Source organism: Micromys minutus (genome assembly GCF_963924665.1).
Source record: "Micromys minutus genome assembly, chromosome: 9".
NCBI classification, from domain to species: domain Eukaryota; kingdom Metazoa; phylum Chordata; class Mammalia; order Rodentia; family Muridae; genus Micromys; species Micromys minutus.
Genome location: NC_137978.1, coordinates 55,376,606 through 55,398,901, shown reverse-complemented (window position 1 = coordinate 55,398,901; position 22,296 = coordinate 55,376,606). Strand labels below are relative to the sequence as shown.

General features: G+C 50.2%; 1 protein-coding gene across 4 annotated transcripts in view; it reads left to right on the top strand.

Annotated features, from left to right (window-relative positions):
- Positions 1–22,296, top strand: part of KAZN (kazrin, periplakin interacting protein) — a 344,563-nt gene that overhangs the window by 203,922 nt on the left and 118,345 nt on the right. For 2 of the 4 annotated variants that reach the window (XM_080921807.1, XM_080921809.1), the window contains exon 1: positions 16,753–17,106. The exons of the other annotated variants lie outside the window; for them this stretch is intronic. In XM_080921807.1, coding sequence (XP_080777933.1) covers positions 16,899–17,106 — 208 coding nt within the window. In that variant the 5' untranslated portion in view covers positions 16,753–16,898. Of the gene's footprint in view, positions 1–16,752; positions 17,107–22,296 lie in introns of those variants that run through there. 4 annotated transcript variants of the gene reach the window in all.

Sequence of the window (22,296 nt, the reverse complement as noted above, 5' to 3'; positions counted from 1 at the left end):
TTACAAAAATATTACCTCTAGGTTCTGAGTAAAATTACCTTTAGGTTATCAGTCAAAGATGTATAGGTTTAGCCTGGACCCAGTCTCCAAAGCATCTTATATTTAGGCAAATATGAAATCTGGTGCGGGGCAGAAATCCAAATTCCAAAATGCTTTGGGTGCTAGGCATTTTGGATGAGGGGTGCTCAGCAGGAAGGAGTTAAACATTCATTTTACCCTGGGGAATCAGAATGGAAATGGAGGCCCTAGGAATTTTTGTGACTTCTCCCTGGGCTACCCTGGGCAAGGATCACCATGGGGTTCTGAACTGTCTCTCCTCTCACTATCCTAGGGACCCCTTATGCTGCTCCCATAATTCCTTCCTACAGCGGTTTGCCCCTCCACTTCCCACACCCCCACATCCCTCCTACCTGCCTAATGACCTTTCTTCTGTTCGTGGGTCAGAGAGGTGGCTTGTCCTCCACCCCAACTATTCGGCTTTCTACTCCATCTGGTTTCAATGGCACCTTTCAAAGCCACACCCAGTCAGCACCCATCCCCTGAAGACTCTGTGATACTCTGCAGCAGGGCAAAGCCCCCCTTCATGCCCAAGTGTACCCCCTTCTTTAGCAGGTCGCCTTCTGAGTGTCCAGAGGGTCTGGGCCATATTTGGATCATTGATGCTGTATTTTACCTTAAGAACCCAAGCTCTGCGTGTGATCAGTAAACATGGGGTACATACGTTTCCTGGAGCCACCCCAGAGTGTCAGCCCTGACTTCACAGCCCACTCCAGGAGGACTATGTCCAGTCCTGTGACTCTTCTGATTGGCCACTCTGGTCCTCCAATGTTCACGACTGACTTCAGTGACAAACAGTGATGGGACGTAGCCCGGCTAAGAATCAGGGCAGTAGATGCTTTTGAGCCTTTGTGATTAGAGGAGGGAACTGGATCTGCAGGGTGGGTTGAGGCTCTCCCCGGCTTGGTTCTCTTTGGCCTGTCCCCAGCCCTGTCGCCTTTCAGGAACTCTTGGCAACGGCACTGCTGACACTGAGGGCCTGATAGTTCTTTGTCACAAGACCATTCTACATGTAATGTGATATTTGGGAACACCCCTGACTCACCCACAAGATGCCCATAGCACCCCTCCTCCAGCTGTGACAGCCAAAATGTCTCCCCAGCCAAGTGTCCCCTGGAGGACAGGGTTGCTCCGTAGTTGAGAACCAGTTATGTGTGGAATTCTCCAGGATGGCCAAGAAAATAGAGCTCATGTGGTTTTACCATAACAAGATGATAAAGGGGGGGTCTGTCACCCTCTCACTCCCAAAGACAGATGCCTGAGTGTGGAAACACCAGGACCACCATGCACACCCACCTCCTCCCAGTCCTCCCCGTCCTCCCCGTCCTCCCCCGATGCAAATTATGATCCAGTTTTCTATCAGATCTTGTCTTCTTCTTCAAGAAAAATTAGAAACCCGCTTTTTCTTTTTGTTTTTATTTTGTTGTTTTTGTTGTTGCTGTCTGTTTGTTTTTTCTGCGATATTTCCCAAGTCCTAAATTTTGGCAACTCATGAGAATCGTTTCTTGTTTGTTTGTTTGTTTCGTTTTTAATTGCAGGGAAAACAAAATACGTCTGTGAGTCAAGTGTGAGCTGCTAGCTGCCAGTTCTGAAACCTGCCCTCTGGCACATCTTCCACCATAAAAGCCTGGGCAGCTCATGTCCTCTGCAGCCTACTGCCCGGCCCAGTTAACTCAGATACCATGAGCAAGCAAGCAAGCGTCTCTGGTCTCACTCCGTGCAAGCTCTGCCCGGGTGGGCCACCCCAAGACCCTATTAAAGTCCAGGATGATGAAGCCAGAGGGATCTAAATTCCCAAGGGAGAGGGATTATGTGTGGTACTAGAGAAAGCTAAAAGTCTAAATGCTAATGTCCCTGCCTGGCTCCAGCAATGGCTTGCGCTTGCTGTGTGACTTAGACAAACACTTTCCTCCCTGGGCTTCAGGTCTTTTAAATGATTGCTAAGAAAGAGAAGCCATAAAGGGTTCGGAATGAAAGCAGGGGTGGGGGGACACTGATGAGGTCATCCTTTAGGCTCCTGCTGGTGCTGGTTCTGAGGGTGAAACTCCAGGCTAATGAGACTATCCTCTTGGCAGGAGGAGCCACAGGGTGGCTCGGGTGACCAATTCTACCCCTGCACCATTTCCCAGTGAGCTCTCTTGTGCTGGCCTTTGGTGAGGATAGTAGGTGTGCACATTCCGTGACCCGCACATAGATGTTGGAGGAAAACCAGTGACAGTTGGTTCTCCCTTCCTCCATGAGGATTCTGGGAATTAAACTTGGGTTGTCAAGCTTTGCAGGGAAAAAGTCCTTTACCGGCCTAGCCAGCCCAGCACCATGGTTCTTCGTTACGGAGACAGGGTCTCATGGATCTTGAAATTGCCAAGTAGCCAGGGATGACCTTGAGTTTCTGATCCTCCTGCCTCCACCTCCCCAACGCTGGGATAGTACCACTATTCCTAGTTATAAGGTACTGGGAAATAAACCCGGGGTGTCATGCGTACTAGGGAGGCACCCTATCAGCTGAGCCCAGTAACTATGTGGGCTGTCTGCTCACGTTTACCCGACAGCAAACTACAGCTCCTGCTCCAAGCTCCTCATCTAGTGTTCGGTTCCAAGATCTCCCAGAGATAAAGACGGACAGATAGACAGAGGCCAGGCAGATACGTCCAAGATAAGAACTGACTTGATTTCATGATCAAGGTGACACGGAGTAGGACAAAGACAGGGAAAGCAGCCAAGAAGCACATTGTGACCACACGGATTGGAATGACGCTCAGTGTCACGAGATCTCCTGAGCCTTCTTCCCAGAGAATGAAAAGCTAAAACCTGAATATCGACTATATGATTATTTTTTAGACAGGATCCTACTGTGCAGACCTGGTTGGTCTGGAACTCTGTATAGGCCGAGAGCAGGCTGGCTTCAAACTCCCAGAAATTCACCTGCCTCTGCTTCCTGAGTGTCAGGATTAAAAACACTTGACACTTGCTATCTCTCCCCAAGGTATTAAACTACCTTGAATTTTAAATGTTGGCTGGGGCAGACACACACACACACACACACACACACACACACACACACACACACACACACACACGGGCCTGAGAAGTGTCTCGGTGGTTAAGAGATCTTGTTCTTCCAAAAGACAAGAGTGATTCCCAGGACCCACATCAGGCAGTTTGTTCACAACTGCCCATAACTTCAGCCTTAGGGGATCTGGTGCCCTCTTCTGGCCTCCATGGGCACCTGCACCTACATGTACATAACACAATTACACACGCATACGAAAACACACAAACACACTCATTACACACAATCATGCATGCGCTTACAAATTAAATTAATCCAGACTGGGAAGTGAAGACAAAAGGAGTAGGAATTTCATGTCGTCCCCTGCTGCAGAGGAAGGAATTTTGGGGCCAGCAGAGTCCCCAAGAGCATGAGTTATTCTTCCCAGAAAATAAAGTAAAAATTTTAAAAGTATAAATATTTATGCATATGTATATTTATATATATACACTCATACACATATATCAAATATATACATATATCATAAAATATACATTTATGTGTATATACACCCACATACACACACACACATACAAACATGGGATTTATTTATTAATATGGCTGACAGGCTGTGGTCCAGTTAATCCAACAATGTTTGTCTGCCAACAGAAAGTCCAGGAATCCAATAGTTGCTCAATGCACAGGGCTGAATGTCTCAGCTGGTCTTTAGTACACATCAGAATCCTAAACACATAGATCTAATTTCAGTGAAGGAATGAACTTGCCCCTGAGAAGCAAACAGACCAAAGGCAAGTGCTTCTTCTTCTCTGCCGCCAGAAGGCGTGGCCCAGATTGAAAGGGCATCTTCCCGCCTCAAAGATAAGATCAAGAAAAATGCCCTCACAGCTGTAGCCGGCATCGTAGGTTTTAGTTAATTCCAGATGTAGTCACGTTAACAATGCAGTGTTAGGGTTTTTGTGGCTGATCAGAGCCAAGGAATGCTGCAGAAATCACACCACACAACAGGTCTCACGCAGATTTATTTCGGGTTGGAGAGGGGAGGGGAGGCACAGGAACAGAGGGCAACTTACAGAAGAGTTTATTTGTGCTTATGGTTCCTGAGGGATGAGTCCACTGTGACTGGGAGGCGTGGCATCAAGCACTATGGGAGACCGAGGCCGAGAGCATGTCCTAACCGTGGCCATGTAGCAGCCAACGAGAAAATGTGGAAGAGTAGACTGAGCTCTACCATGGCAGGCTTCCTCTAGGAAGGCTGCCCCAGATAAATCTCCCCAAACAGTGCCACCAACTGGGGACCAACTGTTCAGATGCCCCATACTGTGGGGGACACGTCTCATTCAAACCATCACCACAGCCCATAACCCACTCTCATAGGGAAACTGGGGGGTTATAGGAAACGCAGGGTAGGTGACAGGGTAGAGGCCCACATGGACGGCCTAGAGTAAAACTCTCGTGTCTGATCAGAACATAAACTGAGTGTGTTAAGTAAGATGGGGGAAGGGCTGGAGCCATGGAAGGAACCTATCAAGGCTATCCAGGGCAGGAGAAGTTTCAACAGAGAAGAGAAAATACAGAACAAGGGGTGTTGGGCATGGTAGGCCATATCAGCATCCTGGCACTTGGGAGGTTGAGGCAGGAGGATTTAGAGTTCAAGATTATCCTCAGCTACACAGAGAGGTTTTACCCTAGGCTAACCTACATGAGTCTCTGCCTCAGAAAAAAATATAATGATGATGATGATAATAATAATGATGATGATGATGATGATGATGAAGAAGAGGAGGAGGAGGAGAAGGAGGAGGAGGAGGAGGAGAAGGAGGAGGAGGTGGAGGAGGAGGAGGAAGAAGAAGAAGTGCTTGTATTAGGCCCAGAGAACAGAGAGTTCCATTAAGACTGGTCCCTACCTTCCACTGAAGTGGGGAGGGGGGACTAGGATCTGACCAAACCCCACAGCTGCATAATCCCTGAATCAGCCCCACTGGGCCCCTGGGTGTGGCAGAAACCCTCCGTACCCGAAGGTCACGTCTCTAAACCACAAGAATGCAGCTTTGCTCACATTGTAACAAACTAAACACAAGCTCGCTCGCTCGTTTGTCTGGGAAACTTCAGGGGGAAGATGTCAGCACTTCCTGTGTATCTGTTCGACAAATCTGCCTCCCGAAACCCATTCCGAAGACGGTTGGAGGGCGATTCAGGGGGAAAGAATTTAGAAAACATTCTAATTAGTCCCACTGGGACCAGGGGCCAGGTCAGTCTCCAGCCCTGAGAACCCAAACCCGTTTTCCCCTGTCCAGACAGCACAGCGCTGGGCCAGCTCTCAGGAAGGCCCTTTTAGGAGTCGATAGACATAAAGCTTGGCTCCTCCCCGCCCTTTCCCGACCTCTGCAGTTGCCAAAGCCCAAGCTTTCAAAGTGTCATCTTCGTGTACAGAGGTGATGGGGGTGGGATGGGCTCTGCCTTCAGTATCGGAGAGCGGGGAGCAGCCATGGCTGATGTGCCCGAGCATCCGTGGGTGGGTGGCAGGCCTGCACAGCCCCTAATTACACAGAGAGAGGCTCAGGCGTGTGCAGACAGGCCTCCCCAGAGACCAGGCAGGTGGCCTCCTGATGAGGAAGGCCCCCAGCTTGGACTCTGAATACTGGAAACTGTCATTGCGGAGGAAGGGATGTTATATAACCACGAGCCCACAGCCTCTGAGAATGTGACCTTGTCTGGCTTTTCAGCCTTGGTCTGCCCACTGGCAAGGGAGGGACACAGTACAAGAAGGTCTTTCTCCGGGACAAAAAGAAGCGGTGGTCCTCAGCTCAATCACAGTAAGAGCTGTCTAGATGGGGGTTTCTAGACCCTACCCCCTCTGCTCCTCATTTAGGAGGCCCAGGTATAACCAAGGTGCTGTTTTTCATCTTGGCAGCAGCCGTGTGGGTTCAGGTGTGTGCCCCAGGTCCCACGGCCACACTCTGAGAACCACTAACTCGGGGACTCTTGAAGCAACTTTCTGCAGGTCCTGGATTTGCTGTGTGCCCACCCGCCAAGTGTCTGAACCTCTCTGAGCAGTGGTTTAGCTGCTTTGTCTCTGAACAGCTAAACCACTCCTCGGTGTTGGGGGTGCCTAATTACTGTTTGCAGGGAGAGGAGAGATTTTCCCACAGAAGAAACAGGCTGCTCTTCCTCTGTTGCAACATGCTCAGAGCCACTGGGGAGCTGACTGTAGGAGAGAGGCCCAATTCAGCTTTAAAGTGCAGGCAGGCTAACATACCCAGGACATGTCGCTCCCCTGGAAAAGTTTTGCAGCATCTTTCCTTACCTCGTCCTCTTAGGGACCATCTTGTTTCCTGTGCTAGTGGGTAGCAAAGGCTCACCTCAGGTCCAGCATTTAGGCACCCATGTCCCCACAGTTATGACCAAAACCCCTCTCCATACCTGTAGCTATTTTTGTTTTCTTTCTTTCCTTTTACTTTTTAGTCTTTGGGCCAATCTAGCTTGAAACTCTCTAAGTAGCGGAGGCTGACCTTGAACTTCTGATTGCTCGGCCTCCGTCTCCCAAGAACTTGCATTACAGGCATGCACTACCAGACCCACATTTTGGGGGTGTAGAACTGGAGCCCCAGGCTTGGTGCATGCTGGGCAAACACTTACCAACTTGTGCTACGTTCCCAGTTCTTACACTCATGGTCATTTCTTATCTTAGCATTGGACCGGGAGCATTCTGTGCACCAGGGTTATGGACAGGCGTGGATTCTAAAATGCAGGTCAAAATGATAAAAGGTGACTGTTACTATCCAGGCTCTGAAGCTGCCTGTGTGGCTGGCTCTCTACAGAGACATGGACTGTCCCATCCATGTTCCTTCTTTCCTCTGCATGCCAAATACATAGGTATTCCAACCTCCACATGCGTGTTAAGAAACAGGCCCAGGAGGGGGAGAGGACACCCAAGGCTAGAGCAAGAGTAGATGGGATATCGAAGGTCTCGCTGCCCCCTATCCACCCCCAAAACCCTCTGCATTGCTCTGGATGACCTTGAACTTACGTTCCTCCTGCCTCTACTTCCTAAGCACAGGGACTCCCCCTTGCCCTATGACACCACAAAATCAGTGCGTTTTGTTTTCCATGTTCCTGCAAGCCGTGGTGACAGCGGTGACGTTGGCAAAGAGGCAGGGTGGGAAGAAAGATCCAGGCCAACAGAGTAAAGCTCAGGAGTGCTGAGAACTCAGCATAGACCGCCAGTGTTGCCGGGACCTGTCCTGGTTCCTTGTGGCATCGTGTGCCTTGCTATGGTTTGCTTAGCTTCTATGCTAGATGCTGGGACCCCAGCCTGGTGCTTCTGGAAGAAGATGGACCCTAGAAAAAAAAGGCTGTGCTGGAGGCCTTCCAGTCACAGAGGTCTTCTCTTGATCTCCTCTTGAAGAGCATCGTGAAACTCCCTCACTTCCTCTTCCTGTCTTTCATCTCCCAACTCTCAGAAGAGTACAGCACATAGTCTCCACTGAGGTGATACGCCACCCTCCCCCCACCCCCACACACCTCCCACCCCCACCATCCCACCATACTGCACACATACCCCAGAGGCCTAAAAGGAACCGATTAAATGCAGGGATGAAGTGCAGCTCTCAAGTGAGAGGGTGTTCTCTGTGGAAGCTGCCTCCCGTATCAGAACTAGGCATATGCAGACCTCTTACCAGCAGCAAGAGTCTCTAGGGGACCCAGGAACCCAGGAAACCTCGCCAGACCACTGGCTGCGTTTTGACTCATTGCTGCCTCCAGTGGTCACTATTAAAATTGCATGCTCATCTCCAACCTCGGATCATGGGCTGCCTCCTGCAAAGCTGTAAGCATTTTGCCTTTCTAAGCTGAGTGTCCTGGGGAGGGAGAGAGGGGTAGAGCCTCACAATGTCTCACCTCCACAGCCTAGGACAAGGCCTAGCCCTGGAGTAGCACCTACTAAGCCTTCTCCTCGGCCACAGTAACTATCATCTCTAAGGACACTACCAGGGGTACTGCCCCTTGTGTGCCTTGCTGGTGAACCTGATGGAGCCAAGCCCCCGGATGCAGGGCTTTCAGATGCATATGTAGCAGAGGATGGCATTGTCTGGCATCAGTAGGAGGAGAGACCCTTGGTCCTAGGAATGCTGGATGCCCCAGTGTAGGGAAATGCCAGGATGGGAAGGCAGGAGCGGGTGTGTGGGGGAGTGGGAGAGCACCCTCATAAAAGCAAGGTGAGGGAGGATGAGATGGGGGATTTCCAGAGGAAAAAACCTGAAAGGGGGTTAACACTTGAAATGTAAATAAATAAAATATCCAATTTAAAAATTAAAAAAAAAAAAAAAAATGAAGGGATGCGGTTTCCCTTGTGGCCACTGGGGGCAGCCACGAGTCAAGAGTGGTCCAGTCAGCTGCTGAGCGCAGGGCTCTTGCTTGTTGGCGAGTGTGCAAGGGTTGAGGCTGTAGGTTGTATAGCAAAGGGCTTGCTTAGAATTTGTGAGACCTTGGGCTTGGCCATATGTGGAAGGCAGCTTCCCTCAGCAACTCACATCCGTTCACCATGCCCCCCTCCCCCATCCGGTTTTCTTATCCAGATGTGGCTTTCAGGGATGAGTGACCATGGCCCCTGGGGTGATGAAAATACTCAGTTAATCACACCCAATGCTAAGGTAGAATGATGATTATTAGTGTGCAGCCAAACCGCTTGGGCCTGAGTCTCAGCTCCATCTGGCTCGTAGCTTCGGGTAAGTGACTTGACCTCTCTGTGCTGGTGACAGTACCCTTAGCTCTGAGAGGAGGTCTGTCGGATGAAAAGCATACAAAGTGGTGTCTAATGCATGGGAAGTGTCATATAAATATTTGCCAGTGACACAGTGACATAGGTCTTTTGTTCTTAATGGTTTTGTCCTGAAAAGCCTCTGTGTTTTAAACTTCTGTTGCACATAACAAGACTTAGAGGAGAAGAGTAACAGGAAGCCCCGGTTAAGAAGGGATTTATCCTCTCAATGCAGAAAGAATCCATCTTGGAGCCTGGCAGGGTGGTTCATACCTGCAATCTCACCATGTGAGAGGTAGGGTCAGGAAGGGTCAGGAGGGTCAGGAGTTCAAGGTCATCCAGTGCTACTTGAGATCTCATTTTTAAAAAAAAAAAATTGAGCATTTTAGCCTAGGTACATACCTTTTAATTCCAGAACTTAAGAGGCTGAGCCCACTAGACTCTGTGAGTTCAAGGCCAGCCCGGCCTAGGTAAGGTCAAGCCGGTCAAAGATATAAAAGGAGAGTTTTGTCCCTAAAATATAAAAATAAAAATAAAAGCAAAACAACAATGAAAAGGCTAACTTGAGGGAGTTGGCTTTCATGGTTGGTGTCTGAAATCTCAGCCTGGAAAACCTGAGGCAGGAAGAAGAGGGTTTCAAGGTCATTCTGAGCCATTTAGTGAGTTCAAAGCCAGCCTGGGTGTGAGACCTGCTTTGGAAAGAATGGAGCTTGAAGTAGGCTATTGTACCTACCTGGGCGTGGAGGTGGAGGCAGGAGGATCACAGATGAAGTCGCTTGCCTCCTCGCCTGACAACAACTTGAGCTGCCCTCTGACCAAATACACATAACACACACACACACACACACACACACACACACACACAATGAGACTCTGTCTCAAAACAGCTGAGCAGCTGAACACAGAAACCATCCTGGAAAATGCTTTAATGCTCTGTGCTGCCCAGGGATGGGGCTCACTCAGCCTCTGCCTTTAGGCAGACCCTTTGGGGGACCACGGAAGGAACAAGACCATGGCCAGGGCATCTGGGACCCAGAGGAGACTGTCAAAGGGACAGTCTCACAAAAGACTCCAGCTCGCTGGGCAGATGGTGAAGGGGAGTTTGGGTCAAATCCTTCACCCACCCAGAACCAGGTCTGAGCAGAGCTGGAAGAAAATCCCATCTAATCCTTCCTACTGCACCTGTGCCCCAGAGCCCTGCTGGGGTTGCCCAGGAAAGAAGAGGGATCAGCATTGTCCCCACCTGTGGCCTCAGCCACGGAGGCAGCCCCGGGCTTGCCAAATGGCTTCGAAGTCCCTCTGGAGTCTCTGGGAGACAGCTGCTGCAGGGGGATTGTGTATCTCAAGAGAGATGGCTTGTTACTTAGCTTCTCCTAAGAAATGTCCTTCGCTCCCAGGAGCCGAGCTTTCACTGTGCTAGACACAGCTCAGAGATTGACAGTCACCTCATCTCCCAGCAGCCTCCGCTCAGCCCAGCCAGCAGTTACCACGAGCATCATGAGGTCAAGGAGGCCGAAGCCCCACGGCTGAAATATTTGGCCTGAGATTGTGAGCATCGGAGCCGGACACGAAACTTGATGCTTGCTTCCAGAAACCATGACCCTGCTTCCTGCTGTGGAGAGTTTCCAAAAATGTCCCCATGATTCCCACTTTTTTGTATCTACTCTCTCATTCCTCAAAGGTCTTCCTCAAGGGCATGGGGGACCTAGTGACACACTCCGTGAATAGGATAGAAAAATGGTGATGGGTACCGTTGCCATGGTGCGTTTCCATGAGGGCACACTGGCTTTTGCTCTTTTTCAGAGCCCTCTATGGGGCACGGGCTGCAAGCCTGTGAGCAGAGGCTTCTGGGATTCGTCCAGGAGGAGCCAAACCTCCACATGGGAGTGAGATGAAAGCAGGTACTTTCCAGGTGAACCTTGAGCTGACAGCTGCCCCAGCAGGCACATTGCTGCAACCTACAAGTGACTTAGAACCACAGCGCCCTGCTATACCCGGTCCCCCTGTGTCATTCCCCCACCGTATTCCTGACCCTCCTGGTTTTGTATCATTATGTCTGGGATGACTTGTTACACAGCAGGAGACTAATGTACTTCCTGTTCATAACTGCAACACACACACACACACACACACACACACAAAAGGGGGGGATAAAATAGAGATAAAAAAAGCTAAGCATGGTAGTTTATACTTCTAATCCCAACACCAAAGAGGAGGAAAAAAAAAAACAAGACACTTCAGCTAGATAGCAAGTGTTAGGCCAGCCTCACCTATATGAGACACCATTTTCTCTTTTTAAAGATTTATTTATTTTATAAGTACACTGTAGCTGTCTTCAGACACACCAGAAGAATTCATCTGATCCCATTACAGATGGTTGTGAGCCACCATGTGCTTGCTGGGAATTGAACTCAGGACCTCTGGAAGAGCAGCCAGTGCTCTAACCACTGAGCCATCTCTCCAGCCTGACACCATTTTAAAAAGACACACCAAGAAGTAATGGGCTGGCTAGAACCCGTCTACACACTCTCTAAGCCAATTCTCTGCTGGCTTAGATGTAGAAGTAGAAAACCAGGGAGCTGTGGTCACACACCAGCAGACACTGCAGCTAACCCAAGTCTCTTGATTCTCTGAAACTCTTCCTGGAAAGGGAGCAAACATGGCTGTCAAAACTACACCCTTGGCAGGTTCACAGTTCAGAGCATGCAGCTACGGCCTTTGGAATTACTCTGGCCACAGTGAAACCTATTCTGTAGGGATTCACAGAGGGCTTGCCTGACTGGCATCTTTGGTTCACCACCAGCGTCCACATAAAAGTAGGCCAGGATCCCAGCACTTGGGAGGTGGCAGCAGGAGGACCAGAAGTTCAAGGTCATCCTTGGTTGCATCATAGGTCTGCAGCCAGCCTGAGGAACATGAGACCCTGTCAATAAATAAAGGGGACCAATGAGGTAGTACAAGAGCTTGACTCACGAGCCTGGTAACTGGAGTTCTAGCCCTACAACTCACATAAGTGTGGAAGGAGAAAAATCAACCTCACAAAATTATCTTCTGATCTCCACACGGCCTGTGGCATATGCACACATACATACGCACCACCACACACCAAAAAATTAATAGTCTTTTGTGTGTGCCAGATGTGGTAGTCTGATCTTCATGGTGAGTTCCAGAACAACTAGAACTAGAAAGACCCTACCTCAATAATAATAATAATAATAATAATAATAATAATCTTTAAAGTGGAAGTTAAAATCTCTGCTGCAAATGTTATAATAGAAACACCCAGCAATCTCCAGCGGACTCAAATGTGCATCTTGAAGCAACGGGCCAACACAGTAGGGACTCCAAATAGGACCTTGCTGTGTTTTGTCCCTTAAGCCGTCTTGTAGTGGTTTTCTGTAATCTTAATGGAGTGCTCCTGGAAATGCAGAGGCACAGTGCAAGGAACCATGCTGACTTCTCTGTTCCCCAGCTCTTCTGTGTTTTTCCTGGTGGCTCCATGCCAGCCTCAGGTCAGGGTCAAGGGACACCATCTGGCCTCAAAGCCCAGACTAGAGCTGCTCCGCCCACTAGCTGGACCATGGTTCTCCCTCACTCTCTCACTTTGAAACCGTCTGCTCTAAACTCTGCAAACCATCAAACAAGTCTGCACAAGGGTCAATGGGAACTCATCGACCCAACTGCCTTTCTGAGCTCCACACCTTCCTTTCTGCTTTCCTGCAGATGCCAAACCTCATATGTGGGCCCTGAGGAAGGACAAAGCAAACTAAACCAGGCACAGCTGGTTTCAGTAGGTCCTTTGCAAGCATGAATTTCTAGGTCTCATAAAGCTACTAGTTTGAAGATAATAGGGCTGGAGAGAAGGCTCAGTGATTAAGAGCACTGACTGCTCTTCCAGAGGTCCATGAGTTCAAATCACCTGCAACCACATGGTGGCTCACAACCATCTGTAATGGGATCTAATGCACCCTTCTGATGTGTCTGAAGACAGCTACAGTGTACTTATACATAATAAACAAATTTTAAAAATAATAATAACAATAATAAATGAATAGATAGGTAGGTAGGTAGATAGATAGATAGATAGATAGATAGATAGATAGATAGATAAACTGAGCAGAGTCTGAAGTCTAAAGAATGGCACCCTAAATAGTCCTCAGCCTGCATGTACACAAATGTACATGTAAGCACACACATGAGTACACACACATGAGCCACAGGCACACATCAAAACATTTAAGAATTTTGAAGCAACATCATCAGAACACCGAATCCTCAGCCCTTTGTAGCCCAAGACACCTTCTGATTTCACAGTTGGAACTTCCAACTGTGTTCACAGGGGTCCTGTGTCCATGGGGGTCCTGTGTCCATGGGGGGTGGGGTCTGCTCTGATGCTCCTTTGTATGGGACCTGTCCAGGCTGCTCCAGGCAGATGTGAGTTATCAATTCCAGGCTCCCAGATCGTCTCGTAGATATGCACAGAAAGGTCTCTTGGGCCCTGGGTGGCTTTCTAGGGTGTGGCAGGAACTGTGGTCAGTCCCTGTGAAGGAGACCATGGGCATGTGTGCAGGAATGTGGGCCAAGTGTTTCCCAGAACATCCCGATGGAAGCACCTAGCAGACGATGTTCTGGTGGATTTTGTAGCTCAGCCGTGGCTAGCAGGAGACCGCCTGAGACGAAAGCTGTGAGCAGGAGACGTGGGTGAAGTCCAGGAAACTAGGGGAAGTGAACGGAAACCATCCTTAGCATGACGCTCTGATCTTTAGTGTGGGGTGTACAGACACACATGCACACACAATGAGCCAGGGCCGAATTTTGCTGAGTAAGGAGAACAGTGAAAATTCTTCAGGGTTGTGACCTTGTGACAGGCCTGGGTAATTAAAATGTCCCTGGGAAGTTTGGGAAAGCTTCTTTCGGGTTGTCCTGGAGAGAACACAGGTGGCCAGCAGGCAGCACAGAAAGTTCTAGATGATGCATTTGCTCTCTTTCTTCCCCTCTTTCTTTCTTATTCTTAAGGTTGTTGTATTTGTTTTTAAGATGGATTTATTTTATATGTATGAGTTCTTTGCTTTCCTGTGTGTATGCGTGTCTCATGGATGCCTGGTACCCAGTGATGTCAGAAGAATACATTGGATTCCCTAAAACTAGAGTTACAGATGGATGCTTGTGAGCAGCCAAGAGGTTGCAGGGCCTGGACCTGGGTCCTCTGCAGCCAGTAATCTCAAGTGCCGAGTCATCTCTCCAGCCCCTTGTTCTTAAGTTCTAAAAAAAAAAAAAAAATCAACATTCAAACCTAAGATAAGTACCTGGAAACCTTGGTCCCATAGTCCTGTGCAGGAAGTCTACTGTCTCTTCCACAGGGACAAACCACAGTCCCCTGCTATGCCCTAGTGTTACCCCGAGATAACAAAGCCGAGTGCCCAGTTCTATCAATTCATGCTATTGGGCCCTCTTCCCTTATTCCCTGTTATGGGCCCTCGCCCCCCCCCCCCCCATTGAGGGCATGTCTCTGACAAGAATGGGGAAATACCTCTAATTTCAACACTTAGGCAGGAGACTTGGTGCAAGTTCGAGACCACCCTTGGATACATAGTAAGTGCTCTGGTAGTTAGAGCAACAAAATGAGTTCTTGCATTAAAACAAACAAACCAAGTAGCAACAACAAAAACAAAAATAGAAGGTGATACTGTGGGGAAAGTGTGTTTCTTTTCCGAAGTGACATTCTAAGTGGTTTCATTTTGTAGTTGTTTTCTGAGACAGGGTTTGAGACAGCAGCTTGGGCTAGCTGGGAACTCACTGTACTGTTCAGGTTGGCCTAGAATTTCTGCCTTAGCTTGCCGAAACCACTTTGTCCAGCTTTTGCAAAAACATTGAGCAGGCAAGGTGTCCTAGTGTGCTTTCTGCTGCTGTAATGAACACTGTGACCAAAAGCAATTTAAAGGTGGAAAAGGTTTATTTTCGAGGCGCGCGTTTTCAGGCCTTAGTCAGTGCAAATATGCAATGTAAGAATTGTGGGAAACCGCTGTTATCTGGTAGCTCACGGAGTCATTCACGATCAGCTGGTGTTCTGATACAGCCTCAGACTGCCAGCCTAGAGATGGTTGATTAGTTATTTCTTATTAGTTAGTATTAGTCACTGAAATGAGCCAGTTCAAACCAGTTTAGATTATATTAAACGCAGGTTTATTGGGAAACTGTTTTTGGATGGGCAAGTTCACTGTCCCTGGGGGTAAGCAAGCCAAGGGAGTCACCATAGGAAAGGAGAGAGAGGAAAGAGGGAAGAGGAGAGAGCAAAAGACCCAAATGTCTGGATTATATAGGGAGGAGCCTCTGGGGGAAGGGTAGCCCAGCCCCTGAGCTGGAAAGTTCAGGGTTGGGAGCAGGGTCTGCCAGGTAGAGCCTGAGGGATTCTGGGAGAACCTGCTTTGATATGTAAAATATCCACTTCAGCCTCCAGTCCTGGGGTCTGAAACCTAATAATGGTACCACCTATAATGGATTGGGTCCTCCCACATCTGTTATTGATCCAGACAGCCGCCAAGATGAGCCAAGCTACTAACTCCTCCGTCGAGGTTCATCTTCCCAGGCAGCTCTAGGTTCAATCTGGTTGACAGTGAAAACTAACCAGGACTTAAGGGAAGGTTAGATCAAAGGACACGGCCTGAATGCCCCCCCCCCCCAACCTCCCTCAGCACTTCCTGCATTCAGCTGGGTCTGTCTTGGCTTCTCTCACTCTCGTGCCCCACCCCCACCTCCAACATACACACTGGAGGTGTCTCCAAGATGAGATTTTTTCCAGAATCCAAGGCCTGGAACGGGTGTTCCCCAGCGTTTCTGTCCATCCTCTGGAAGGGCTGGGCGTTTGGGCCAATGGGCAGTCTTCTTGTGCTGTTGGGGACACCAGCAGCAGTTCTTGGCCCGCCCTAATCCCTCCATGGTGTTCATGGTCTGAGTTAGGGATGGGGAGGAGGGTCTTGGCACCATCGAAGGCTCCCGAGGGTGGGGGGAAGAGAATGGAATGGAAGCTAGGAAGGCATTGGTAATTACCAAGCCACCGAGGTTATGGAGAGGCGGGGCTTCTATTCCCCCCCTCCGCTCCTCCCCCACCTCCTGCCCCATGGTCAGAAGAGTGACTGAAAAAAAGGTTTCAGACGTGCAGGCAACTTATTTTTTTTCCATTGCCGGTTGAAAGGCCATTTGCAGGTGGCCTAGAGACTAACAGCTATGACTGAGTCATGGAGAGTCGCAGGTCACAGAACCGGACTTGGGGTCCACGAGGCTTGCAAGGGGTGGTAGTGGTGGTGAGCTACACCTGGCTGTGCAGCTTGGCTCCCTGCAGTCTACAGCAGGGCAAAGCCAGCCCCTGGCTCCCGGGGCTGTGGGGGAAATAATTAATCCCTCTAAAGAGCATTGTAATCTTAGATCAAAGGGGTCTTCCAGCTGCCAAGCACTTTACAGGCACCCCTGGAACACCCACTCCTGGCCGCTCCAGCGCTGGGTGAACACCGTCCAAAGTGCCATCTTGGCCTGAGCCTGGTTGCCCTAGCAAACCTAAGACTTAAACATCTCTTCACCGGCCCGCACACTGGAGGGCCAGGTTCAGGCCTGCAGCCTCTCTTCTGACGCACTCAGGTTTGATTACCGTGTCTCCAGATCCTAAATTTCTCTAGGAAAGGCTAGAAAGGTGTGGAGGAGCAGGACAAGAAGTGGCCTGGGGCTAGACGCATGGGGAGGGGCAGTAGGCGCCAAGGAGGAGGGGTCCTGGGCGTGGCCGAGTAGGGGGCGTGGTGTAAGAGAGAGGGGGCGTGTCTGGGGTGTGGCCAGAGGGTACCTCGCTAGCCCGGAAGGAGCGGGAGGAGGAGCCCCCAGGATCTGGAGTTGTTCCCACGTGAGAGGATCGCTTCGGATTCCTCCCGTGCGGTGGCCGCGGAGTGCCAGGCGCCCGGTGGGGCTGAGATCGCTGGCCCGACGCGCATGGGCGGCCCGATGCGGCGGCGGCTCGGAAGGCTGTGAGCCCGGCGTCCGCCGTCCGAGCCCCGCGCGCCGCCGTGGGGCCTCGCGTCCCCGGCACACGGGATGCGGGCGGCCGATTCGGGTTCATGGGAGCGGGTCCGCCAGCTTGCGGCACACGGCCAGCCGGCTCCGTCTTGCGGGCGGGACACCGGGCCCGCGCGCGTCCCGGAGCCCGGAGCCTGCAAGCTATGCGCGGACTCTGCGGGGCCCCGAGAGCAGCAGGGATCTGGGGCAGTCTCCGATGCAGCCGATGGCTACGGCAGCCAGCCGGGTAGGTGCTCGCGCGGTCCGGAGGGCGGCGTGGTTGCAGGCCCCGGAGTCCGGGAGCCGCCGGGGCCGGGCGCGCGGGGGCGCTCGGGGCCGGGAGCTCGGAGCCGCTGGTGGCAAAGTTGTGTCCTCGAGCGCCGGGTGGGTGCGGCCGGCAGGCGCACTGGAGTTTTTCAGCTTGGGAGCTGGGGTCTTGGGGGTTCTTTGTCAGCACCCCTCTCTCCTTTTGGAACGTCAAGAGGACTGCAGGGAGAAAGGTCAGGGCCATGCCTGTCAGGGTCCTGTGATCCCACGGCGCCTGCAGACTCAGCTCCGGGGCTGGACCCAGAGCGTGGGAAAGGGGCTGTCCAGTACAAAATCGGACGGCCCCTTATAAATTCTTCAGTTTAGGTGTTGGGTTCTCGCGGGGGGCTATTTGGCTCCCTGACTCGAGCGTCCCAAGGCAGTACATGAAGAGAGGTCAGATCTGTTTGTCAGGGTTCGGCGAGCCGGCAAGCCTGTGATGCCTGCTGGGCAGCTGGCTGGACCCGGAGCAAGTGCAAAGTTAGGGAGTCCCCCCTATACTGTGCCTGTAACCCACCTGGTAGCCTTATGTCCGGAAAAGAATGCCTCTAGGCTCTCCCCCCTTGTGTTTGCACAAGCCAAGAGTTGGCTACGTTCGGACACACTTTGTAACTCCGGTGGTGGGAAGCTCAAGCATTGAGATTTCACTAGTGCTTGGCCGATCCGTCCCAAGTGGAGTACCGTGGTTCTGTGTTAAAATTCGCCCAGTGGGTGCGCCCATTCCTGTCTCGGCTGTCTCCCTCCACCCGCCCCCAAGTTAAGTCATGAGTTAGGGGAGGAACCTTGGATCCGCCTGACTCTGAGGGGGGAAACAATTGAGATGGAAGTCTGTGGGCTTTTCCGAGAAGTCTGTCATCCTTCAGTTTGAACTTCTGAACACTTTTCCAGGAACAACGGAAGTGCACAGGATTTTTTTAATTGTTACCATTTTTAAATTATTGAACACCTTACCGGGTGCAGCGAGGGTCCTGAAACCCTACCTGGTATCCAGGCTGTGGGTTTTGTTTTGTTTGTCTGTCTGTCTGTCTGTCTGTCGTCCCTACCCCCCGCCCCCCCCGCCCCCCACCTCACCCCCCAGCTGAGGATCAAACCCCAGGGCCTAGGCAAGAGCTCTCACAGAGCTAAATCCCCAACCCCCCAGGCTGTGTTTTATCCATGCAGATAGGGACCAAAAGATCATTTAGGAGAGTTCTCACTGTCTTAAACCTTGGTCTTGGCATTTCAGATTTTATTTTGTCTAAAGCAGGGTCTTAGGTTGTAGCCCAAACCGACCTTGAACTCCAGACCCTCTGGCATGCTGGGATTGCAGGCAGTGGCTACCTAAAGCCTGGCTTTGGCACCTCAGATTCCAGTCTGTTGTGTGGCAAAGTCTAGTGTGCTGACAACTCTTCCAGGCAAGAAGCTCCTGAGCTGGAAAGCCTCCAGAGTATCTGCCAAATAATTTTTACCTCCGAGGAGAAGCCAGCTGGTGCACAACCACTCACAGGCTAAGCAAATTGTGTCATCTTTTTAAGACTCAGTTTACTCACAGTGGAAATGGGTACCCACTGAGGATGTGATCATTCAAAAGATGTCTCGTCAGCTACCTGTGTGGTAAATACCTGTCATTCCAGGAGGCTGAGACAGAAGGATGTTGAGTTCAGGGACTGCCTGTGCTTCGAAGTAAGGTCAAGGCTGTCCTGGTCAGCTCAGTGATAGGGCACTTGCCCAGAGTGTTTGAGGATTCAGATTTGGTCTCCAGTATTAAAGAGAGAGCAGGCAGGGGAGACGGAAAGAAAAGAGTTGTCCTATGTGCCCCCCCCACCCCCTGCCACTTCCATATATACATATGGATTACACACACACACACACACACACACTTTTTTTTTTTCTAAAGGAGAGGCAAGAGCAACTGAGAAATCACCAAGCCTGTTGTCATAGCAGGTGCATGACAAATACTAGTCCCAGCTTTTTCATGCCTGGCATACCTGCTCACCTGACTGTGTCTACCCCGGGGACTCAGTTTCCCATTAGGTTGTGATGCTGCCTGCCTGTCTCTGCCCTTTTGAACCGTGGGTGTCATGATGACTTTTGCCCCATCTGTAAAAATGCTTCAGGGGAACTGAGGCCAATGTGTTGTGGCTGTGGACGCTGTTAATTACATAAACTCGTGGAAGATGGCCGGGTGGAGATACCGCTGTTGCCTTTTGTGTCTAGATGGGCTCCATTCCTGTGTTTGTGATTACAGTATCCTAATGGCAGGCCTCGAATGGGAAACGCCTGCCTCTCACGTCCGAGACTAGGTTTTTTCCACAGCCCCTCCCTCACTGCATGTCCCTAATAGGGAAGACAGAGTTGGAGATGGCCTTTTCCAACTCATGGGAGGCATTCCTGCAGGAGCCAAGGTCAAACCAGCAGGTCAGCAAAGAAAAAAAAAAGAATGCTGACCTTTCTCCAATTTGCTACTACCTTTATTTATCTCTGTTTACCTTCCTCGATCTCTTTTTCCTTCTCTCTCCTTTCCTTTCCTTTCCTTCCAGGGTCTTCCGTAGCACAGCCACACTCCATATGTAGCTGAGGATGACTTTGAATTTCTGACTCTCCTGACTTAACAGCCTGAACACTGGGATTATGAGCACGAATCGCTATATCCAGTTTCAGGTGGTGCTGGGACTCGAACCCAGGACCTCGTGCACACTAGACAAACACTAACTTTGAGCTACCCCTTGTGTTTGGTCTTTTTTTATTCAAGCTTGAATTTACTTTTATGTGCATGTATATGAATCTATATGCACATATGTGGGTAACCTCAGAGGCTGGAGGAGGGGATCGGATTGCCTGGGACGCATGAGTGGTTGTGAGCCACCAGAGGTGGGTGCTGGGAAGCGAACTCTCAAGAACAGCGTGCACTTGTAACCTCTTAGCTGTTTTTGCATCCCATGGCGTCTGTGTCTTCAAGGACAGAGTTTCAATGATGGCTGGATGCCGGCAGCTGCCAGCCCGGAAGTGGTTTCTGTTTATGGGAGTTTTCTTCTAGGAAGGAAATGGGAACTCTTTGCCTTAGAACCACAAGCCTAAGCTGTTGGGGGAAATAAACATTCCAGCCAGTCTGTGCAGCCACTGTCCTTAGAGTATCAGCTGTTTGTACCAAGCTGGTCACAATGGCCAGTTTAAAGATCTGAAGAGGTGCCTTGCCGGATGAGGCTGTCTGGGAATAGACACAGTTTACCTCAGGATAAAGGTCTGGGCACCTTGACATGGCCCTGGGATCCACAGAGTGGTCATGTTGGGGAGAGTGATAACTCTGACCTCCAGTAAATGGATCAGTGACCAGAGCAGAGGCTACAGGACACTGACTGCTTGTATAGTCCAAGTCCCACTTCTCCTCAGTTCCCTCTGACTCCGAGGTACCTGGGAGACCATTGTGCCTCTTGATGTGGGAAATCATAGTCCCAGAGTGCCCGCCGCCTGAGTGACCCAGGTGCCTACTAGGTGTTCTTAAACTAGGAATGTGAAAAGAATTGGCCATTGTCATTTACCTGGTCACAGTCTGAACACCTGCTGAGCCAGGTGCCCTTAGAGCTGTCCCCAGGATGTAGAAGCCAAAACTACTGCAGTCCGGTTTCCGGGGCGCTTAGACTCTGGGAGGAGATTCCCCAAAGGCCAGTGTGTGAAAGATAGTCATGTCCAGGGACAGAAAGTGCCTTGCAGACAAATGGAGCTGGGAGGAAATCTGGCTGGTGGGACTGGAGTCTACCTGGTGTTAGAGTGTGGTCAGACTGAAGGCATATGAAATGAGGCTTTTGGGTGCGGATACCCTAAAGACAAATGCTGACATTTGTGTCTGTGGACTAGATGCTCAATCTGTCTGTCTACATCTGAACTTGGTGGTTTTTAGTTAGTTAGTTAGTTTGTTTGTTTTTTGGTTTCTTTGTTTTTGAGACATGATTCCCTCTGTCCCGGGCTGGCTTCAACTCACAGTGTACCCTCCCTTGAACTTCTACTCTGCTTTCAATGTGCTGGGATTGAAGCCTGGGCCACGATGTCTGGTGTATGCTATATCTTTTGTACCTCTTTGTAAAATTTAATATTTTTTTTTGTTTTGATTTGATTCGGTTTTTTTGTTTGTTTGTTTGTTTGTTTGTTTGTTTGTTTCCAGACAGGAATTCTCTGGAGCCCTGGACAGCCCGGGGCTTACTCTATAAACCAGGCTGGCTTCAAACTCGGAGATCTGTCTGCCTCTGCCTCCCTGGTGCTGGGATTAAAGACATGCACCAGCCGCCACCACCCTGCATGTAAGATAAAAATCTTAAAGAAAGGAACAAAAAGAGCCCCTCACTGGTTCTAAAAGCTCTGTACAGGCTGAGCTGCATCCTTAACCTTAGCTCCACCCTTTCTGAAATCTTTAGGACTTTCTTACCTTTCCTTTCCCTCTTGGCTTCTTGCTTTCAGGGCTTAGTAGCCAGTTAGTATACCCTGGGGCACCTGCTCCCTTGAGCCCTTCTCAGCATAAACTAAACAAGAGAACTTGTCCTAAATTGTTCTAGGAATAGCCTGGAGTAGGTGCAGTTGCCAAGGGAACCCTGTGCTTGGAAAAGTTGAGAGACTTGCCCAAGGTCACACAGGCAGTGGGTAGCTCAGCCTAGGAGTGTGCTGGTAGACCTCGGTCTTGGAGAAAGGGAAAAACCTTGTGTTGTTCTGAAGGAATTAGACACTTTATTAAACTTAAGGTTTTTTTTTTTTTCTTTTAACTTTTTTGCTTGTTTGTTTTCCAAGGCAGGCTTTCTCAGTGTAACCCTGGCCATTCTGGACCAGGATGGCCTCGAATTCTGCGATCTGCCTGCTTCTGCCTCAGGGTAAAGGTGTGAGCCACCATCACCTTGCTTATTTTCCATTTTTAAATGTTGGTCTTCTCTGCACTTGAGGCTTACGCAGCACCAGCCTTCCTTTATCTTTGGGCGTTAGCAGCTTTAGCGAGACCTCCTTCTGTTAACCACTCTGCAAGGACCTTCTGCTAGGAAGAGGATGAGATAGGTTCCCTTCCGCACCAGGCACCGGACACTCCCAGCAGCCGTCCACTAAGATCTATAGGTTTTGTTTACCATCCTTATGTGCCAGGGCAGGATGGAGGTTGCCAGGATGATCTAGGTGG